The sequence below is a fragment of the Bos grunniens genome, chromosome 20, assembly GCF_055505025.1.
Source record: "Bos grunniens cultivar Pamir isolate PY7600 chromosome 20, Bosgru_T2T1.0, whole genome shotgun sequence".
In the NCBI taxonomy this organism is placed as follows: domain Eukaryota; kingdom Metazoa; phylum Chordata; class Mammalia; order Artiodactyla; family Bovidae; genus Bos; species Bos grunniens.
Genome location: NC_141184.1, coordinates 73,367,072 through 73,388,362, shown reverse-complemented (window position 1 = coordinate 73,388,362; position 21,291 = coordinate 73,367,072). Strand labels below are relative to the sequence as shown.

Genomic DNA, 21,291 nt, shown 5'->3' with positions numbered 1-21,291 from the left:
GGGGCACTGTGCTGCCTCAGGAGGGAGGGAGTGGGGACTGAAAACTGGCTCACAGGCAGGGCAGGCACGGCGAATTTGGTGGGACCTCCCAGAGGAATTGGTCACCTTGTCTCTGAGACCTTCTCCCGGAGGAAAGAGCTTCGGGTGAGAAGGGGGAGAGAGATGGAGGCTGCACCCTGCGAGGGGACTGGGAGGTGATGGTTGGGGGTCGACCCAACCTGGAGGCCTCTGTGGCCCTCAGAGGACCCTCGAGGGTTCCCTAGTCCACAGCGGGACTGTGTCGTACCCCCCACTCAGTTCCCAAGTGTGCTCTAGCCCCAGGCGGTTGGGTGGAAGTGGAGCAGAGAAGGGAACAGTTCTGTCAGGAGGGAGGGGAGGTGGGAGGGAAGACAGGTGTGGCTCCGGGAGATTCCAGACTTCCATCTCCTGTGCAGCACAGTGTTCGCAAATCCGTCGAGCAGAGCAGCGTGTGACCCTGAGCAGGCTGAGCTGGTGGTTGGCCCTGGCCACTCTGCAGACGTATGGGGTGTCCTGTCCTCGGAGGAAGGCCCTGTCTCCTGGGTTTAGGGAATCTTGCACATGAAGGCACCACCCTCATCTCAGAGACAAGACTGAGCAGAGCCTGGGTGGTCCTGCAGTGCAGGCGGCTCACAGTCAAGGCGGGGCTGCCCTGCCTCCCAGCAGGCCCCTGCTGAGTGAGCTCCTGGCACCTGCAGGCCCAGGCCTTAGTGCTCAGGGCCTGAGCATCTGTGCTGGGCCTTGTTCAGCCCAGAATCTGGTGACACGCTCACCTCTGCTTTAATGGGAGACACCAGTGGTGCTCAGCTCCGAGCTGTGGGTCCGAGGCTTTTCTGCTGCGGGTTGTCTGAGGCGCCTTTAAAAACACTGAGAGCGGTGCAGACAGTGTTCCAGGCAGACCGGTGATTCTGATCCACAGACTTCCTGTGGGAGAGGGAGGTCAGAGCAGGTGTGGGCCAAAGGGGAGGTGGGGTGCCAAGGGGAAAGCAGAGCAGGTGCACGCCCTGCCCTGGGACCTGAGAGCAGGCTCCAGGGGGACCCTGGATGCCCCAACCCCAGACAGCCGATCCTGTCCTAGTCAGCTCCACACCCTCGCGTCAGCACTGCCTTCCCCACATACGGGAGTTTTCCACCTGCTGGGGATGAGCCCTGAGTGTCTGCAGAGCAGCGGGCGGCCGGTTGCTATTGGAGCCAGGAGGGCAGTGCCCTCCCGGGGGCCCTTTTGCCGTGAAATTGCCGATCTTCCAAATGGACAGGCTCTGGCTCGTCTGACAGAGTGAGGTCTCTTTTCTTCTAACAGCACTCTTCTTCCCCGTGTGTTTCAGCCGACCCCACTTGGGCAGCGCCCCGGACCTCAGGTTCCCTGTGGCGGACCGGCCGGCAGACTCCTTGGGCAACGGGGCGGTGCTGCGGTGCCCCCAGAAAGGCCGGATGGCAGCGCTGCACGATGAGCCATCCAAGGCAAGGACCCCGCCGCCCCCTTCCCATTCCTGGTGGGCACCTTGTGAGGCACCTGCCCCCTCACACCGTGGTCCTGAGGTGGGTTTGGAACAAAGCGCTGATAGATTGCTTTACGTCTTCCCATTTTCCTTTTTCTGGCTAAGAGTTTACTTTGAAGGCATGCTTTTTTTCCTTAACCAATTTTGATTATTTGTGGCCTACTGTGAGGCCCAGCATGGTACTAATTAGCACAGTTTTGAAATCGTCCTACGAGTAAATGGATACACATATCCATCAGCTTATAGTGAGAAGAATTCTCATTGGGAGTTTAAGTGCCTTTATCTTTTCGCCTCATTCATGCCGTGTATTTGTTCATACATGTCTGTGTTTTGAGCTTCCACATTCAGTGAGCAGTTAGTTTGGGCCAGACATGGTCAGAAGTAGGACTGAGCAGTGAATTAAAAACCGTGTGTGTCCTTTATCCACTGCTACGTAACAAATCATTGCAAAGCTTAGTGACTTCCCAGGGAGCAGCTCACAGTCCCCAGTGCCTGTGCATTCTAGCAGGCAGGCCTGGTTCAGGGCCTCCTGAGGGCAAGGGAAGGCCCCCCAGGGCTGGATGGCAGGCTTTCAGACTCACCTGGCTGCTGGGGACAGGCCGAGGTCCCTGCCGTGTGGCTTTCCCATGGCCTGGCGTTCCTCGGAACACCCTCTGAGAGCGAGAGTGCGGGGTTTAGCCCGGGGCCTTTCACGCCCTGGTCTCAAGGCCGCACACCTTCACTTCTGTTTGCGAGAGTGAGCTGCGAAGTCCTGCCTCGCTCAGGGGCTGAGCAGGAGTTGCCCCTTCTGCCTCTTGAAGGAAGGAGGATGGAAGAATTTGTGGACCCCTTTTTAAACCCGCGCAGCCTGTTGAACAGTAATGAGCAGGGAAAGGAGACCAGAGTGCCTGAGTTGTCCAAGGAGGAGGGGATGATCGTGTGTAAACAGGGTGGCCAGTGAGGTGACACCAGGAGGGTGACCTTGAACCAGAGACCCAGAGGCAGGAAGAGAAGTAGCCACTAGGAGATAGAAAAAGGGTCATGTCAACCAGCGGGGACAAGGGAGAGAGCAGGCCACATCAGGGAGGAGCCTGGGCTCAGGCCTGAGCAGCTCGAGGCCAGAGCCTGTTTCCTGAGGTGAGGAGGGCGGCTGGGGCGGGGAGCTAAGAGCCGGGCCTCAGCCCTGTTGAGGTGGACGAGCCCATTGGGTGTCCCGGTGCCGTGTCAGGAGAACAGCTGAGTGTTGCAGCCTGCATCCGGGAGAGAACTCATTCAGCTCAGGGTGGACTTCGGGTCATGGGCATACAGATGGCATTTAAAGGCACGAGAACAGTAAAGTCAACAGGTGGGTGCCGGTGGAGAGAGATGGGGTGCAAGGGTAGGGCTGTGGGGCATCCTGCATTCCAAGGTTGAGAAGGGGCGCAAGGGACTGAGGAATAACCGCAGGGAGGGCAAGGCCTGGAGCCCAGGGAGAGACATGCTGGGGGCGGGGGGTGGCGTGGGGGAGGGCAAGGAAGGGAAGGGGCTTGGTAACACGGGTTCCTCGAGCCCCCGGGGAATTGCCCTGCAAGGCGGGGCTCACCGCCTGCTGGCAGAGAAGTGGAGACCTGGCGGGGAGGGGGACCATAGAGGCCACTCCCAAGGAGCTTTCAGAGACCCTCAGTGGGCGCTGCAGGGAGCCCTGGAGAAGGAATCTGCTGGTTCCCCTTGTGCGATTGGAAGGCGAGAGAAGGGAGAGGACATGCTGACCGGGCTGATGGGGGTGAACCCATAGGCAGCTGGTTCGCTGGAGCAGAGGAGGAATGATGGCAGGCGGTCCCAGAGCCAGGAAATGGGGTAGCCCGGCCCTGGGGCAGGGTCGTGATGAAGACAGGAGGCTAGGGCACTGGACACAGGGGCAGGGAGCCAGCAAGCCAGCACCTCGAGGCTGCCCCTCAGTTCCTTTGAGGTCCTGTCTGGGAAAGAAGGCAGGACCTGGGTGACAGTGTGGCAGGGGGGACATTTTCAGAGAGAAGGGTGTGAGGTGTGAGAGCGGGAGGGCGGCACGGGGCCCCGCTGGCACTATCCCATGTGTCTCTGATGACAGAGCCACCCTTGCAGTGTGAGGAGCCATCCCCCAGAACAGCCCGAGGGCCTGTGTCCCGAGAGGAGAGCCGTGGAGGGGCTGGCCCTCCCGTCTCCTGGCTGCCCCTGCTTGCGCCTCTCTGTGGGTGTTCAGACCAGCCTGGGAAACGGAGGACTGGGAGCCTGCGAGGATGGCACACTCTGGTGAACTGGTACCAGTGATGACCGCTGATAGGGACCCAGCGGCTGCCGAGCTGAAGGGTTCTTTTTTCTTATTTTCCTCCAGCCTGGCTGATGGAGGCATGGATGTATTTTTGTAATTTTCAGTTTCTGTCTCTGACTCCATCAGCCCACCCTTGTGAATAACCTCATAGGATTGCCTGCCGTCCACGCTGAGACCTGAGTGTCACCAGGCCATCTAGGAACTGGATTCTCCCCCTGCCTGTTTCTTGAGTCCTGTTCGCTTAAGAGATGGCACTGTCTCATGAGCATGGCCCATTTATCCAGAGTCAGGGCTTCCATGTAAAATTGGGTTCAGTTCCTGATAGACTTGAGCTGCCCTGAATGTTGCTGATGAGACATGGTCCTCTCGTGCCCAGGTGCAGACCCCAAAGGAGCAGGACTGGGAGCGCACGCAGCAAGCCAGCATGCTGGCCGACGTGGCCCAGGCGTTTGAGAGTGACGAGGGCGTGTCTGATGATGAGGGCAACAGGGTCGCCCTCTTCAGCTCGGCCACTCAGCTGTCGCCCGGCAGGCGGGCTGATGCCAAGACTCTGACCGTGATGATGCAGGAGCAGCTGGACGCCATCAACGAAGAGATCCGGTGGGTGATCCTGAACTCAGCTCCCCAGAAACTTGGTTTCTCTGAGGAGCTGTCTTCTCCTAGGGACGTCTGAGTGTTCCATAGTAAGAAACCTGACCTCAGGTCTGCTTCAAGAATTTTCAGTTTTGAGATGGCCCTTGATTACAGAGCTCGGTCAGCCAGGGCATTCTGTCTGTGGTGTGGTGTGGTGTCAGCACTCTGTGGGGGCAGGGGCGGGGGGCATTGTGGGGTGTCCCCCCTCAGCTCTGAGCCCCAAGGTGAGTGAGGTACCGAGGCGGTGTCCCCTGCGGCCCGTGGACCCTCCTGTGTCCCTCAGAGCCCCCCATGTTCTGGTGAGAAGCCACCTGGTGAAAGCTGGGGTTTTGCGCTTGGCAAATTCCCACTCAGATCTGCATTTTCCTTTTTAACTTAATGCAGTGTGAAGATTGGCTTGTTGTAAGACAGTGGTCCAAGGACATTTGTTTGAGTTTTTCTCATCTCATCAGTATATTTAAGAAGTTTTCTTTAGACACCGTCTTGGCAGTTATAACAATTTTCAAAACAGGATAGAATCTAAAGGCCTGCCTCGTGGTGAGGGGGGGGCCTTGGGTCTGGGTGCAGCCAGGTGGCTGGGGGCCCCGAGGCCTGCCTGGTACCACACCCGCACAGCTATGCCCGTGTCCCGAGTCCATGTTCAGAGTGGCCGCAGGCCGGTGACCCTGCACAGGACCAGGCAGAGCTCCTGCTCAGACTGTTCTCATCAGGTCAGCCCAGGCTGAGGTGCCCATTCCTGTCGGCCGAGCGGGATGCTCCGGGGGAAAGGCAGGGGGTGAACAGGACAACCAGCAAATGCAGGTGGTGTCGCCTGCCCATTTGACGCCAAGACAGACAGCTTTGTGGGCCGTGTTTGAGCACAGACGAGCTCAGAAAGATGGTCTTTCCGCGTCCCTGCAGGAAGTATGGAACGGTTATATATTAATATTTTTATTTTTACAGCAAGTTGTCAGGTAAAAGTGATTTTTCCTTATGCGACAAGTTGACTTGATGTAAATGGTCAATTCTGTCCATCAACTTGTTATCAACAGTGAAAAACTTTCCAGATGTATGAGTAGAAGTGAAGCTGGAGAGTTTACTTCCTGTAAGAATCTTGTATTTTAATTTGAAAGTCATTTTATTTGCATAATCGTGTATTTAAACTGCTATATAAAAACATCCACCACACATTAGGGGAGAAGAGCAGAAACTGTGAATTCTAGGTTAATGCAGCACATTGACATGAATCCAGAAACTCAACAAAGCTGGTGGAGAACCTCATCAAGTGATGCATTTGTATATATACAACCTTAAAAAAAAAAAAAAAGATCAACTCAGCACTTCATCTGGTCTGGAGACTTGTGTTTAGAAACTGCAGCTTGTTTGTGAATTGCTGTTTTGATTATACAGAGTTCCTGATTCCCAGTGGAAAAGACTTGAGGCACTGACATGCATCTCTGCCCTGAGAGCAGGGGAAGTAAGGGTTGTCAACTTGAGGTATCTCTTCACAGGAAAGAGAGTTGCCACCAGGGCCCCTTCGGAATGTTAGAGTAAATAAGTGAAATCAAGCGTGAATGATCAGGGCCAGATTGTAAGACTCAACGCTAAGTTATTCTAAGTTTGAGAATATTCAAAAGAGGAAACGTAGAACCTTTTGGCTGAGATGTTCATTGAGCAACTGTTTCTGGAATTTGCTAATCATGACACAGAATGCCAGCCCAAATTTATTGTCCAGACAGGTTCCTCTGCTGACAAAGGCAGGTGACGTATTTTATTGTATTTTAGGTTGATCGAAGAAGAGAAGGAGAACACGGAGCAGTGGGCCGAGGAGACTGAGAGCAGGGAGGGCAGGGGGAGCTTAGGCAGCCTCCGTCGTTTTAAATCAGTGAGCTCCCTCAACCTGCTTCCCACTTCCTTGCATGCTGGCTCCTGCCCACCCCTGCCCAAGCCCAGAAGGAGGAGGCACAGCCTGGCGCAGGAGGGAGACCAGCTGGGCATCATGACTCTGGTATGTGTCTGCCTCCTCCCTGCCGCATCCCTCCCCCAGCACGCTGTTTTTTGTTTGTTTTTTGTTTTTTCTCTTTATACCCAGAAGAAAATCAGGTACATTTGCTACGCTCAGAGGTCTAAAAGTTTTTAAACCGCCTAGTCTTTAATCATTCCACAATGGCACAGCAACAAATTAGTCTTGATATTTGGACCACTACTTAGCACGTCATCATGAACTCAGCCAGAGCCTGCCTCTGTAACGTTGGGCCTGGCCTGTGCTTGGCACAGCAGCTGCAGGGAAGTTTCTGTTCTCAGGGAGCAGACAGCTTCGTGAAAGTAGCCATAGGCAGCTCTCATGGCATGGGAAAGCCGTACAGCACATTCTCCATTGGGGATGCCTGGCTGCAGGGTGCAGGGCATGCGGTGGGAACAAAACCAAGAATCTACACTGGTCTGCTTGCTGATGGGCCTGGCCATGCGCTCAGTCCAGCTCTGCGTGTGAAACCAGGTTAAAAGCCCAGGGCCCCAGGGCCCCAGGGTCCCTGGGCCCCAGGGAAGACGTCGGGCTGCCTCAGTTTTCTGAGTCTAAAACTGGGATGACGACCTAGGGCTTTGGTGACAGAGTGTGTGGCTCTAAAGCACATGTTCCAGCTTTCTTGCGTGTTTAGCTTAGGTGTTGTGAGTGTATTGCTGTTTACCCCATGAAATCACGTGTACAACATTCTGCTTTGTAACTGGACTTGTATTGTCTCTTTTTTCTGTTACCACCCATTTCATGTTAGCTGCATTGTTAGTCAGCTTATAATTAAATTAACCGTGAATCATTTTAGCGGCCTGTGAAGTGGTAACCAGTCCATTTTGTGGTCTTTTGACACCGTTTTTATAATTGGCATCATTGGCTAATTAGTTGATATTTAAAATTCTTTGATGATTTCTCTGTGGTTTCATGCTTGATTTCTTTCCAAATATTTGGAAAAAAACAGTTCTGTATGTTTTCCTTGCTGTTGGAGTTCTCTGACAGTGTGTCTGCTTTCATCATTGGTTTTGATTCCCTCTCTAATCCTGTTGTCTGCTTAGTCATCATGAATCCAGATCCCCCCCCAGCCCCCGAGGCTGTAGTTTACCCATCCATCTCCCCTCCCCCGTCCCCTCACTTCCTCTGGTCATAGCCGTGCTGTGGTCCACAGCGTGTGTCCCCTTAGTCGGGTTTGTGCTTTGTCTTCATGTGTCATTAAATGGTGTTTTTCCCCCATAGCAGTAAGTTGAATTGGTGTATCACTGTGCAGTTACAGGAGAAGGCAATGGCAACCCACTCCAGTACTCTTGCCTGGAAAATCCCATGGATAGAGGAACCTGGTAGGCTGCAGTCCATGGGGTCGCACAGAGTCGGACACGACTGAAGGGACTTAGCAGCAGCAGCATGCAGTTATAAGCATAATATATGTAGATGGATCCTAAACTATATATCATGTGTAATTCATAAATGTGATTGTGCTTACATGAAGAAATGATCCTCTTAAGTGTAGAATTAATGGACTTTTAGATATGCAGATGACATCACCCTTAAGGCAGAAAATGAGAGGAACTAGAAAGCCTCTTGATGAAAGTGAAAGAGGAGAGTGAAAAAGTTGGCTTAAAGCTCACCATTCAGAAAACTAAGATCATGGTATCTGGTCCCATCACTTCATAGGAAATAGATGGGGAAACAGTGTCAGACTTTATTTTTGGGGGCTCCAAAATCACTGCAGATGGTGACTGCAGCCATGAAATTAAAAGGCGCTTACTCCTTGGAAGCAAAGTTATGACCAACATAGATAGCGTATTCAAAAGCAGAGACATTACTTTGCCACCAAAGGTCCATCTAGTCAAGGCTATGGTTTTTCCAGTTGTCATGTATGGATATGCAAGTTGGACTGTGAAGACAGCTGAGCATCAAAGAATTGATTCTTTTGAGCTGTGGTGTTGGAGAAGACTCTTGAGAGTGAGTCCCTTGGACTGCAAGGAGGTCCAACCAGTCCATTCTAAAGGAGATCGGTCCTGGGTGTTCATTGGAAGGACTGATGCTAAAGCTGAAACTCCAGCACTTTGGCCACCTCAAGTGAAGAGTTGACGCATTGGAAAAGACTCTCATGCTGGGAGGAATTGGGGGAAGGAGGAGAAGGGGACGACAGAGGATGAGAGGCTGGATGGCTGGATGGCATCACCAACTCAATGGACATGAGTTTGGGTGAACTCCAAGAGTTGGTGATGGACAGGGGGTCCTGGCATGCTGCGATTCATGGGGTCACAAAGAGTCAGACACGCCTGAGCAACTGAACTGAACTGAACTGACACAATATCCTTTCTGTCTTGGTGCTTGTATTTAAGACTGTAAATCTCATCAGCTTTTGCACAGTTAATGTCTCTATTAGACTCGTTAAAAAAGTATCTTCTATGGTTAATAAAATGTAAAGACTGCACCTGCTATTATGCTAGCTTTCATTCTTACATATTTTCACAGGGAACTTGCTTTAATGAATTTATTGTGAGAAGTTTTAAATCAAATTCTGTGTCAGGATTTTACATTAATGTCCAATAGGTGGTTAGATTTATTCAGTGTTAAAATAGATATTATGGTAACTTCCTCATCAGTTAAATTACTAATTTAAAATATAACATGTTTTTGATTAAGAGAAACTAACTTATAGAGAAATCTGGCTGAGAATAGACACCTGTTAAGGCCCTTTGTTGTACAGAATGCTATGCTTTAATAAATCATGATGTTGTAATAGAATGGTATTTTCTTGAGTAATAATTTATAGTGTTTCTCTAGTAAATCTTGAATAGCTTATTTAACTTCTGTGGTCAAAAAAAATGTTCTGTTTCCAGTCACATGTTCTGTAAATCTTCATGTCACTTACATGTTTGCCATCATTTTTGCTTTACTGTATTTGCCTCTACGGATTCTTGAAATTTTAGCTTCAAAGTCGCAATGAATCTGGTTTCTCTTCATTTCTTTGCATGCATTTATCAGCCTAGTGATTTAAGGAAGCAGCGTCGAAAGGTAAACTGTTTACTAATTTAGCAGGCCTTTGTTTCTCTGTGAAGTATTGAAGAGTCCTTATCGTTTAATGTGAGTGAACACTGTGTGGTTATGTCCTGGTGAATAATTGATGTTTTAATGGAAGTAATGAAACTCACCCACCACTTAAAATGTGCTGATGGTTCTGTTGGAAATAGGTCATTCGTTGGGCCAGTTGTAACAGTTTGCCTTTCTCCCACTTGTTTGCCTTCTGATCATGTTTGTTTATAATAGACATAGTATTATTTATTATTTTTAAAAATTTCTGTACTTATGTTTTTGGCCATGCTGCACAGCTTATGGGATCTTAGTTCCCCAAGCAGGGATCAGACCAGTGTCCCGGCAGTGAAAGTGCCAAGTCTTAACCTTTGGACCACCATGGAATTTCCGCTTAGTGTTTTCATGTAAGAAATGACTGAATCAGAGCCATAGATGTTAGATTTGCGGGAAGCCAATTTAATGATGGTGGGTAGCAGTGTGCAGGAGACTCTGTGTGCCCGGCACGTGCTTTCCAAGTCTGTCATCTCATCCCCAGGTGAGGTCCAGGCTGCTGCTATCCCCATTCAGCAGACATAGACACTGAGGTTTAGCGAGGCCGGGCACCCTGCCCAGGTTCTCACACCCAGCAGCGTGGTGCAGACTGGTCTGATCAGAGCCTGGACACTTAACCATGGTGCTGTCCAGCCTGCTTTCCTCCAGAGGCTCTCGTGTCCATCACGGCATCCCTGATGGAGGGAGCATCAGGAGGGAGCTCTCTGCCTCTCCCCTCGGGTCACTTGGATGAGCCCCTGTTGTTGGAGTCCAGTGCCCCAAGGGCTGGCCTTCCTTGTCCCTCTCCTGCTCCCAGCACACTGACCGAGCACTCCTGGGCCTTCCCGCAGGACTGGGGTGGCCATGCTCCAGTTCAGGCAGCTCAGTGCATGGGAGCCCTTCTGCTGAGCACAGCAGAGTAGCGCCGTCCCCCTGGGGTTGGTGACCTGGGTGTGCCGCTCGCCTGCTCTGTGGCCTGCTTTGCCCTCCTATTTAGCAAGGACAAGGCACTGCCCTTCCTAGCCACATGTGGCACCAGTGGGGCAGCTCCCATCCTGGGGGAGGGCAGCCAGGCGCAGACCCAGAGGCCTTCCTCAGGAGGAGGCCCGGGGGAAGGGGCTGGCCTGGGCCCTGACTCTGAGGCAGGTGTTTGTCTCCACTGAGTCCATAGTCAACCCAGGTGTGTCACTTCCCTGCTCTGTTCGTTGCTGTTTTCTGATTTTTATAAATGCTTACTTTAACTTGAATTTGAGATTGATCCCTGTTCAGTTCCATGTGGAAAATTTCTAGCCTTTGTAGCCTTCTGTTGTCTGAGGGTTCTTGTTAGAGCTCAGGGGAGGGAGCCCAGTTTATCCAGCTGCTCTTAAATGAGTTCAGCTGTATTTTGCACTAAGTTACTTTGTTGTCACCAAGCTCCTGTGGGGCTGCACGGGATCAGTATTCTTTACAGAATCCCACCAAAAAAGCACAGGTTAGTTGGTCAAAACAACGCACTCATTGTTTATAACAATACATGCCATGCATGTTTCCTAAAACCTCCCCTGGTTTAACCACACACCGAAATGTATCAGTGAGACCTGTTTGGACCCTGCAGGGTTAATCTGTTCCCACACTGTCTTTCCTTTCCTCACACCCAGGACCAGCGGAAACGCTGGGAGTCCAAGAGAGATCATCTTATTCTTCTTTTTTTTTTTTTTTAATTAGTTTATTTTTTAACTGAAAGATAATTGCTTTACAGAATTTTCTTTTCTGTCAAACCTCAACATGAATCAGCCATAGGTACCCATATGTCTCCTCCCTTTTGAACCTCCCACCGCTGTAGGGTGATACAAGATCATCTCTTAGTGAAGACCTGGGGGTGCCTTATGGAAACCACTGTGAGCGAATGACACTCGAACTGCGTGTAAGTACTTCAGTGGGTAGTCCCCAGTCTGTATGTTAACGAGAAATACGATCCAGGCACATGGTGTTTGCGTGGAGGGGTTAGGTACCTTTTCTGTGTTTCTCTTGTTGTCATGGGTTCCAGTAACCTGCATCATCACTACAAATGATCTTGGATGGTGGCACAAGCTGTGTCTTTTTCTCCTTCAAACAGAAAGGTCTGGACGGCTTTGCTGAGAGGTTTTGTACTCTAGCTGTGGTGCTTCTGAGCAGCATCTGGCGATGAGCACAGTCCTTTCATCAGGGCAGTTCATGCCGTGCAGGATTCACGGTGCCAGCATCGCTCTGCTGTCCTGCCCCGCAGGGCCATCTGGTTGCTGGATTCCAGGGAGGGCCGAGGCCGGCTGCAGGGAGGCTCCCGTCCGGGGTCTCTGCACTCAGTCAGATGCTCTCGCTGCCCCATAGCCCCGCTTTTTTTGAACAAGACAGTCCTTTAAGATGGCATTAAGCTATAACAAGGTTTTTTTTGTACGTGGGGGAAAGCATAGCTAATAGATCTTCAAATAAGTTTCTGGTTATAATGTAAAGCCTGTGTGATTGCCTTTTTCAGAACAGTCTATTGTTAGCCAATTTGACACTTACCTCAATCCCTCAGCTGCCAGCTATACGGGAAGAGGTAGGAGATGACAAGACCTCCATCAAATGTGAAACCTCGACCCTCGCCTGGCCACGGTCCCTTCGGCTGGGCCGCCTGCGCACGGGGGCGCTGCGCACAGCCACCCATGAGGACCTCGGGGACGCCCACAAGTAAGTGACCTGTGTGTGCATCGTCAGTTTCAGGAGCCCTGCGCCTCTTGTCTTGAAAGAGTTGCAAGGATGATTTTAAAGGAATACCACTGAGTTCGGTGCCTGTGTTTAGTGGTGAACTTCAGGTGCTGGGGAAGAAGAGCTCAGTGACCTCAGTGATTTTAGAAAATGTCCATCTCTACAGATTGACTCCTGTGGGAGCTTTCTTCCTGCTCTGGGTAGAGGGCACGTTCCTGACAGTGACGGCCCCGTGCCTCTCAGGTTCGCTCTTGAGGGTCCCTCCCTTTTCTGCAGGGGTCTCCTCTCAGGAGACCCTGTCCCCTCCTGTGACTGACACTGTCCTCATTCAGACCACCACTTGCTGAGCTCCCGTCCTGAGCCAGGCAGCACTCGATGGGGGGCACGTGTGGTCACATGACCAGCAGCCCTGCACGGTGACCGTCGCTCTCCTGCCACGGCCGGGGACGGTTACCCTGTGGGAGGCGAGGGGAACTACCCAGAGCAGGGGAGCACGTCTTCTCCTGGAGCGTCGTCACCTGCCGAGCAGCGACCCTAAGGGAGGGTCAGAGCGCCCTCTGCACCAGCTGGCCTGGAGTCAAGCCCTCCTCTCGGGAGAGCTCGAGGCAGAGAATCTCAGCTTCCCGGTGCGGTTGTCTGACGCCAGGGGCCTGCATTGCTCGTGTGGAGTGTGGTTGGTGAAGGAGACTCCAACTGTCAGCTGCGAGGTTGAGGCGCGGGTGTTGCTGGGTGCCCGTTTCTATCAGTAGCTCTTGTGGAGGAGTGTGTGTTTGCACAAGGGTGCCAGTTAAAGGTCGTTTTCTCTCCCCGAAGCTCCACAGGCTCTCAGGACAGCCCCGGGAATAACCCCAGCAGCAGCACCAGCAGCCAGGGCTCGCTGCACAAAGCCCCAAAGAAGAAGGGCATCAAGTCCTCCATCAGCCGCTTGTTTCGCAAGAAGGAAAAGGGCCGGCCTGAACACCCCAGCAAGGAGGCGTTAGGACCAGGTGGGTGCTTCACCGTTCAGAGGGAAGAGGGCCTGCAGGCATCTCCCTTCTGTGTCTCCCCTGTCATCCCCACGAGGCTCCTGTCAATCACGCTGGGGGTCCTCCTGGGAGCAGGAGTGGAGGAGGCAACTGTCTTCTCAATGGGTCTGAGATGATCGGCTGAGTTAATGAGTGGATGGTTGGATGGATGGATGAATTAAGGATGGATGGATTAATTAAGAGTGGATGGATGGATTGATTAGTGAGTGGTGGATGGATGAACAGATGGCTGGCTGGATGGGTGGATGAACAGAGCATGGAATGAATAAAGCAGATGATTGTACTCCAGTGCTAGAAACATAATCTACGAAATTGAGTAGGAGCTGGGTGATGATTGTTTCGTCCTAACAGTGACATGTGTTTGGAAACGGCCTAAGTGCTCCTCAGTGAGGGGTGAGGTACAATCTGTGGACACCCCACAAGGAACAGCCCGCCCTCCTTCCTGCCACCTTCCCCATCCCCAGGAGCTCATCAGGGGTTCTGCTCATGCCCCCCACCCCACCCCACAGCCACACAGGTCCTCCTGGGGTCCCCTCATCACACAGGGTTATCATCAGGCCCCCATATCACTCAGCTTCCTCTCCTTGAGGACAGCGTATGTTTCTGCCTCTTCAGCCACAAATTTGTTGAGTCTCATTTGTGTTGGGTGTGGGATTTACAGGGGTAAGTAAAGCAGATGTGTTCTGGAGCACAGTTAAGTGACAAGACAGAAAAATGAGCAGATTATTAAATGCTATCCCTATTAGTAGTAAATACAATGCTGAGATGGATGGTGCATTGATTATGTACCAGATGCCGTGTGTGCCCCTTACCAAGCAGGTGCTTCCCCCTCCCGATTTACAGAGGAGGACACAGTGACAGTCATGTGGTTAGGGAGCGGTTAGGGCAGGTTCACACCCACCCAGTGGGACCAGACACTTTGCCGAGCTCCAGCCACCTCTCTCGTGGATGAAACAGGAATGAGATGGCTCTATGGCATGATGATTCAATGGACATGAGTTGGAGCAAACTCCAGGAGATAGTGAAGGACAGGAAAGCCTGGAGTGCTGCAATCCAAGGTGTGACAAGAGTCGGACACAACTGAGTGACTGAACTAAAACCTGAGTGTGTGCTAACCTGTTTCAGTTGTGTCTGACTCTGCGACCCCAGGAACTGTAGCCCACTAGCTCCTCTGTCCATGGGATTCTCCAGGCAAGAAGACTGGAGTGGGTTGCCATGCTCTCTTCCAGGGCATCTTCTCAACCCAGGGATCGAACCCACATCTCTCATTATCTATTGCATTGGCAGGCAGGATCTTGACCCCTAGCGCCACCTGGAAAGCCCCAGTGAATGCTGACAACTAGAAATGCAGAAAATGAGGGCTGCTCCTAAGTTAAACTGGAAGAGCAGCAAGCACAGGTTGTAAAGAGGAAAACACACGATGAGCGACAACAGCGCCAACAGAAACAAGGGATGCGTTCACCCACAGAAAGAAAATGTCTGTGCCGTTCGGAAGAGGAGCCCGTCAGCCTTGGAGGGACAGCTGGAACCAGAATGAAAACCAAGGCCATGGTCAGCAGTGCCCACCACACGGCCTGGGTGGCGTGGTGTCACTCACCAGGCTTCCTGTATCCCCAGAGCTGCTGGCAGTAACATCTCTGAGTGCCAGGCCGGGCAGCGTCCCCAAGTGAGCTAAGGCATCACTGCTGTCCTTCCAGTGCTGCTCCGGGGCCTCTGTGGACAGCCACCCTCATCCCCTGCCCTGCCACTTGCTGGGGCCTGGCTGTCCCCTGGAATCCTTTCAGCCCTCGAGCTTGGGTGTTGCCAGCCCTCTGCCACACCGGACTGGGACGCAACTCAGGACTTGGGCTTGAGATATCAAGGAGACTGTGAATCTGGAAGGACACCACCCTGGGGCCTGTGAGAGAGCAGGAGAGCAAAGCCCCTATGGGGAGGAAGCAGAGCTGGGGGAACGTGCCCACAGCCTCCACTGCCTCTTGCACAAGTGCCTTTTCTTTGTCTCTCCTTGACCTGAAACAAAGCCCAGCTGCTGCTGCTCCGCAGGTGATTCCTAAAGATGCACCTCCTGCCAGAGCTATTGTCCTGCTGCTCTGGGGCTGCCTGAGTGTGCTCAGGAGTATCAGACAAGTAGGGCTGCCACACCTCATACTGGAGGTGGGGGGCCTGATACTGGGGAAGGGTCGGAGGTGGGGGGAGGGTTTGAGGGTTGGGGAGGGCCTGATGCTGGCCTAGGGCCGTGACGCTGGACTGGGTTCTGATGCTGGACTAGAGTCTGATGCTGGGGGAGGACCTGATGCTGGACTAGGGTGCATCATTTGGGTCCCCGTCAAGGTTGCCCTCGGACACCCCACCTGTGACCGATGGCGAGCCTCGACACCTGCACTTTGTTCCCACCCTCAGCCCGCTGCCCACACCTCAGCAGCAGAGGGGCCCTGTCCCCGCAGATGCTGAAGTGATGGAGCTTCTTGTCTCCGGAGCCAAGGGCATGAACACAGCGTCGGTCGTCCTCTAGGGACACCTATGCTTCCGCCTTCTGGCCTTTCCATTGCATCCGTCCGTTTCTCTTAACAGAATGTCCGTGTGATGACACGGGCTCCCATTACCAGCTCTGGTCTGTTCTCAGTGAGAGTACAGCTTACCCTCGGCACTCTTTATTGGCCCTGGGAAATTTTGCTTCAGTACTTTATTGAAAGAAAGCAATAAATAATACTGTGATAAAAATAGTTCAAAAGTAGACTGTACATACTTTGTCACATATTCGGGAAGTTCACAAAAGATTAATAGGAAAATAGAATGATAAAAATGAATTGTACAAGTAAATTAAAGGCGGAACCCACATGTAAAGAAACATGCTGTTTCTGTCTACCAAGATACTAGCTGCATAATAAATATCACACTGTGACCTGAACGCATCTCTTGCTGGCTTTTTTAATGTGCCGCTGAAAAAGTAAAAATTACATTTGCTACTTATACAATCCAGAATGGCTATGTCATCACAATCTAAAAATGTACGCCTAGGTCCATTCTTTAAACATGTTTACAATCATGTAAAAAGATGATTTCCATAAAAATAAGGCCTTTGTCAGAGCTACACTACCCTGTCTGTCTGGGAAGTGGCACCTTCACTGTCCAGCTCGATGGCTCTGCAGCGGGTGCAGGGCATCTCAATTGGTCCCCAAAGAGCCTCACCGGAGAGGAGGGATCCAGGTCCACAGAGACTGGGTTACAGGAGAGATTTTCAGTCTTCTTCTAGGCATCCTTTCAGCCCAAATTTCATTAGAAGCTCACATTTAACACCCAGTACTTTTAAATCACTTCACGCTGTGGACAAAAAGCATTTCTTGCTAGAAAAAGTACAGTTTAGGCCAGTCGTTAACATCCAACAACAATTGGTTGAAATTAAGTTTGCTTATTTCAGAGTGATTGTTGGAGAGCTTGGTTACATTCTGGAAGGATAATAAAGCACACCATGTCATGATGATTTTACAATCACAGGAAAACCCCTTCTCTCATGGTTTAACATTGAAAAATTAAACAAGAATAATTACAATAAATGCATCATTTACAAAAGCCCTGTGTTTGTTCATAGGATTTATACAGACAAGCACTACAGTACATTCCTTTGAAAGACTGAAATCAGGTATCAGAACATGAAATTGATCTGAAAGGATATTCATAGCCTGAATATACAAGAAAAAGGAAGGAATTATATAAATGAAGTCATAAGTTTACATAAATATCAGAAACATTAAATGCTAAAATATTTTCTCTATGGTATTCATGAATTTTTCACTAATTAAAAACCCTGTAATATCTTCGGGTCCATGTAACAAGTGTTAACAGAGTAAAGATTCCGTCGAGTTCAAAATGTAGTCTTTGTTGTATACTGGATGCTGTATAAACATCTGGAGAATTCGTGCAGGTAAACTGGAAACACACACAGAAAAGTCAGTCCTGGGTTGGCAGCTGGTGCCCCAGCCCCTGCCCCTCCTGACACCCCCACCCCCCACCCCATTTGGGGCATCAGCTGCTTTGAGAATTCAGAGAAACATGGAGGGCCAAGCAGATCAAGGAGAGAACTCTGTGGCTGACTTTATTCTGACATATAGCTAAAAGCTGCTGGTAAAAAAACCTCAAAAGCCCAATCCAGCTTTCTAGCTGAGATGTGAACAGGACAGAGCAGACAGCCTCCTGCCCTCAGAGTTGCTCGAGCAGGGCTGGGCCCCAGGGCCGGACCCACCAGAGGCCCACCCAGAGCAGCACCTGCAAGGGAGGGTGGCCCCTTAGCAGCAGAGCCCCAGATGCCGGTGCACCTCCGTGTGAAACGCTGGCCTCTGCATGGAGAGGCCCAGGGCAGGGCAGCCTCGTGAACCCTGACGCTTTGGGCCCTGTTCCCTCCGAGAACGTGCACGCAGGGCGTGGCCAGCAGCACTGCCGCTGTGGGAGGGATACCCATGCGTCCCTATGCGAGGGGCCTTGGCCATGCTCTGACCACTCCGGCGGCAGTGGGGCGCCAAGGTCACGTTCTCTGGTGTGAGGGTTCTCCCAGGCTAACCTCCAGAGACCCACTGACCCTCCACTCCCTGGGGCGTGGGCTCCGTGCCCCCGCAGGACCAGGCTGGCCTGTACTCACCCCGAAGCACATCAGGAGCAAGTCCTGACTGTAGCAGAATCCAGCCCCTGCGTTCCCGCCACGCTGCCTGGTCCCATGAGCGCGGGAGAAGGGTGCAAACACAGAGTGCGGTTAGTCGTGCAACGTCACATGGGGCACGAGGACACACAACGCACACCCGCAGCAGTGCCCACTCCTACTGAGGGTCTGGGGAAACTTCTAGAGGGTGGATGAGCCAGAGAGAGCGAGCCTGGGGGCTGCCACGTGGGGGTCCCTGCCACCCGGGGTGGGGGGAGGGCGGTCAGTGGCACATTTGATGACGTAAACGTGGTCATGGGGACAGATACTCCACGTCGGCAGCTGCCAGTCTCTCCTTAGACCTACGGATTCACAGAGCTCCACATTCACACATTCCACACAGTCCATTGTTATTCAATTTTACACTTACCTCATTCCCTCAGCTGCCAGCTTTACGAGAAAGAGGTAGGAGATGACAAAACCACCATCAAATGTGAGCCCTCGAGATCAGACGAGATCAGGCGCGTTGAGGGTGGTATGGCCGTAGAAGGAGGCGGCTGCCGCCGGGCGCCCTAAGAGCCCTGTGCTGTGCCTCCCTTTCGCTCTGACCTGCCGGTCGGGCCAGCAGGCCGCACCTCACCATGGGGGCGCGCGCTGTACTTGAGCCGAACGACGCGCGACCAGACTCCGCCGGCCAATGCCGCCACGCCCCCAAACACTGCCACCCCGCGGCCAGCAAACGCCTGGCCAGGTTCGGCAGCCCGGAGGGCTTCCGGGACCCCCAGGGGCATGCCAGGCGTGCGTGCGCACGGGGCCTGGGGGGTGGGCTGAGGGGCGCGGAGGTCTTGGCGCCCTCCACCCCGGGCCTCTCCAGGCCCGGCGGCGCTCGGCGAGCCGGGCCTCCCTCGATCCCGTTCGTTGCCCAGGGCCACGCGGCCCGGAGGTGTCTGGATTTCGGCCCCACCGCCGCCCGACCCCCGCGGCCCTCGGGCCTCTGAGCCTCCTGTGGGCCTAGGCGCAGCCCAGCCAGGGCCCTGAGCGCCCATCCTGCCCGACACCTGCCCGGTGCCCAAACCCACCAGGAGCCACGGAGGCGCGGTCCACCCGAGCGCCTCAGCCCCACCCTTTCGCCCTACCGAGGCCCCCACCTTTCCCCCACGCCGCCGGACAAGCACACAACCTTCCTGCGAGAGCAGACGAGCGACAGGCAGGCACACGGACAGACACACAGACAGTTGACAGCCCGCCGTCGCAACCTCATCAGCCAGAGCCATAGCACCTGTGAGAGGCCGGGGCCAGAGGAACGGACGGGCCGCCGGGTGTCAGGAGAGACAGAGGCAGAAAGAGATGAAAGTTCAGAGATAGACTCCAGGACTGTGAGAGGGAGAAACAGATAGACAGACAGACAGACGCGTGCGCGTGTGTGCACACACACACACACACACACACGGAGCCAGAGACAGAGGGAGACACAGAGCGAGTGACAGAGAGACAGCAAACAGGAGATGGGGGAGAGAGGATGGCATCGGATCTGAGACAGACACACTGGCACAGCCCGTGACACACCTTAGAGGAAGGCCACGCGGAAGAAGCAGCTTCCCCAAGGGAGGGGGCGTCAGCTTTGGGCCGGCCCCGGCTGGACGAGGTGCCCTGGGGCTGGCGGTCACCCGTGGGGACCCCAAGACTTCCTCAAAGCCGAGGTCTCAAAGGTCCCCTTTGGCCTGGCTACCTAAGGCGAGACCCAGCCCCCACCCCCAGGCCAGAGGGTGAGTGTGTGAGAGTGTGTGTGAGTGTGTTGCTGGGTGAGGGTGGGGTCGGGTCGACTTGGGGCCGCGTGGATACCCAGAGTGGAGGGGGGAGGGTGTGGAGGCCGGGGGTTGGGAAGCTTGCGTGTCCTCTTGCTGTCTCTCTCTCCCTCTTTCTCCGTCTCCCTTACCTGTGGTTTCTAGCTCTTGACCTGTCTCGGCGGCAGGGTGTGTGTGTGTGTGTGTGTGTGTATACCTCCAAACCCAAAGCAACTTTCTATGGAGACATAGTGAAGGGTAAATGCATTCTTACTCATCTGATATATCCTAAAACACTGGACATGTCTGGACTCAAACTTTCAGGGCCGCCTTCCTGCCACCTCTGGCAAGCATTGATGGTGCAACTGTAATCCTCTAAAGGACCAAAAGTCCTGTACAAGTCCAGACATCTGCTCTGTACAGTCTTCCTGCAGTACAGAAAAGTATAGAACAGAATGACACATTCTTTGTTAATTGTACAGAAGAATCAGCTGCTATCTGCTGCCTAGTCAACATGGTCAACATGAGGAAGTCAAGCAAGAGTTCCAAATCTCTTGAATGTGGTCCTTGGAAATACTTCTGTTCTTAGTTGCTCAGTTGTGCCCAACTTTTATGCTACCCATGGACTGTGGCCAGTCAGGCTCCTCTGTCCGTGGCATTTCCCAGTCAAGAATACTGGAGTGGTTTGCCATTTCTTTCTCCAGGGGATCTTCCCGACCCAGGGATCAAACCTGAGTCTCCTGCAGGTGGATGCCTTCCCATCTGAGCCACAATACAACTAATTGCCTAGTCAAAATACAAAGAAAAGAGCTAGTGTTCTACTAAGTGGAAAGATGATTTAAGAAACGGAAGCTTTCCTTTGTTGGTATATTTGAATCTTTATGTAGTTTTATTTTATTTTTACGATTAAGGCTACTTGAACAAGGCAATGGAGAAACCCCAGAGTTGAAAAGCAATTGACTTTTTAAAAGAAACATGTGGCAGGTGAAACTTTCTTCATTTTTTAGAGTTGGTTCAATGCAAAATCTTTATTCAACAAATATGACTCTTGTGAACTTGATTTCAAATCTCCACGATGAATCACTAAGGCATCAAGGAAGAAAGGAGTAGAAGTGGAGAAAAAAAGAGCAACCTTTCCCCTTGGCTCCATCTCAACCAGCTGCTTAGTTCCTTCATCTCATGGACTACGATCTGGGATAATCTTGTTTGTCTGATTTTTGTTTGGGGACCGTTTCTAGTCACAGGGCTAGAAACAGTGGAGGGGGTAAGCCCTTCTTTCCATTCCACATCAGACCCAGTGGGCAGTCCAGGCCCTGCCCACTGCATTGAGTCTGTAGCAACAGAATCACCAATGATGCTGGTTAACAATGCATATTGCTGGAATCCACTCCACTCGCTACTGACTCTTTGAGGTGGTGGTCTGGAACCTATACCTGGAAACTTTCTTGATGATTCCAAATCACACCAAAGTCTGAGGACTATGGAAGATCTTCACATTTCTGGAAGAGCTGCACACCTCCAGAAGGAACCACAAGACTTGCCTGAAATGGTAAAGTTATAAGTATTGGACTGAAAGTTGGAAGGTCTCCACCTTTGCTATGTAAGTAAAATGATCTTTCTTTGAAATGAAAATGAATAACACTAAAAGTTCACATTGTTCTAGAGCATTAA

The 21,291-nt window shown here is 52.2% G+C and overlaps 2 protein-coding genes across 13 annotated transcripts in view; one reads left to right on the top strand and one right to left on the bottom strand.

Annotated features, from left to right (window-relative positions):
* Positions 1-16,111, top strand: part of LOC147350805 (liprin-alpha-1-like) — a 66,863-nt gene extending 50,752 nt beyond the window's left edge. For 6 of the 12 annotated variants that reach the window (XM_086362281.1, XM_086362287.1, XM_086362285.1 and 3 more), the window contains 3 exons: positions 1,344-1,479; positions 4,160-4,383; positions 6,181-9,157. In XM_086362281.1, the coding sequence (XP_086218407.1) occupies positions 1,344-1,479; positions 4,160-4,383; positions 6,181-6,535 (715 nt within the window). In that variant the 3' untranslated portion in view covers positions 6,536-9,157. Of the gene's footprint in view, positions 1-1,343; positions 1,558-4,159; positions 4,384-6,180; positions 9,158-11,297; positions 11,379-12,011; positions 12,164-12,994; positions 13,168-14,493 lie in introns of those variants that run through there. The other 6 variants (XM_086362278.1, XM_086362283.1, XM_086362277.1 and 3 more) reach the window with 2 other exon arrangements.
* Positions 16,112-16,118: 7 nt separating this feature from the next.
* Positions 16,119-19,467, bottom strand: LOC147350804 (uncharacterized). Its single transcript, XM_086362292.1, has one exon. It carries the CDS (start codon positions 19,108-19,110, stop codon positions 18,409-18,411), a length of 702 nt encoding a protein of 233 aa, XP_086218418.1. The 5' UTR covers positions 19,111-19,467; the 3' UTR covers positions 16,119-18,408.
* Positions 19,468-21,291: the final 1,824 nt, after the last annotated feature.

Excerpts from the sequence above, each read along its gene's own strand:
- LOC147350804 (XM_086362292.1), bottom strand. The coding sequence starts at position 19,110 with ATGGCTCTGGCTGATGAGGTTGCGACGGCGGGCTGTCAACTGTCTGTG.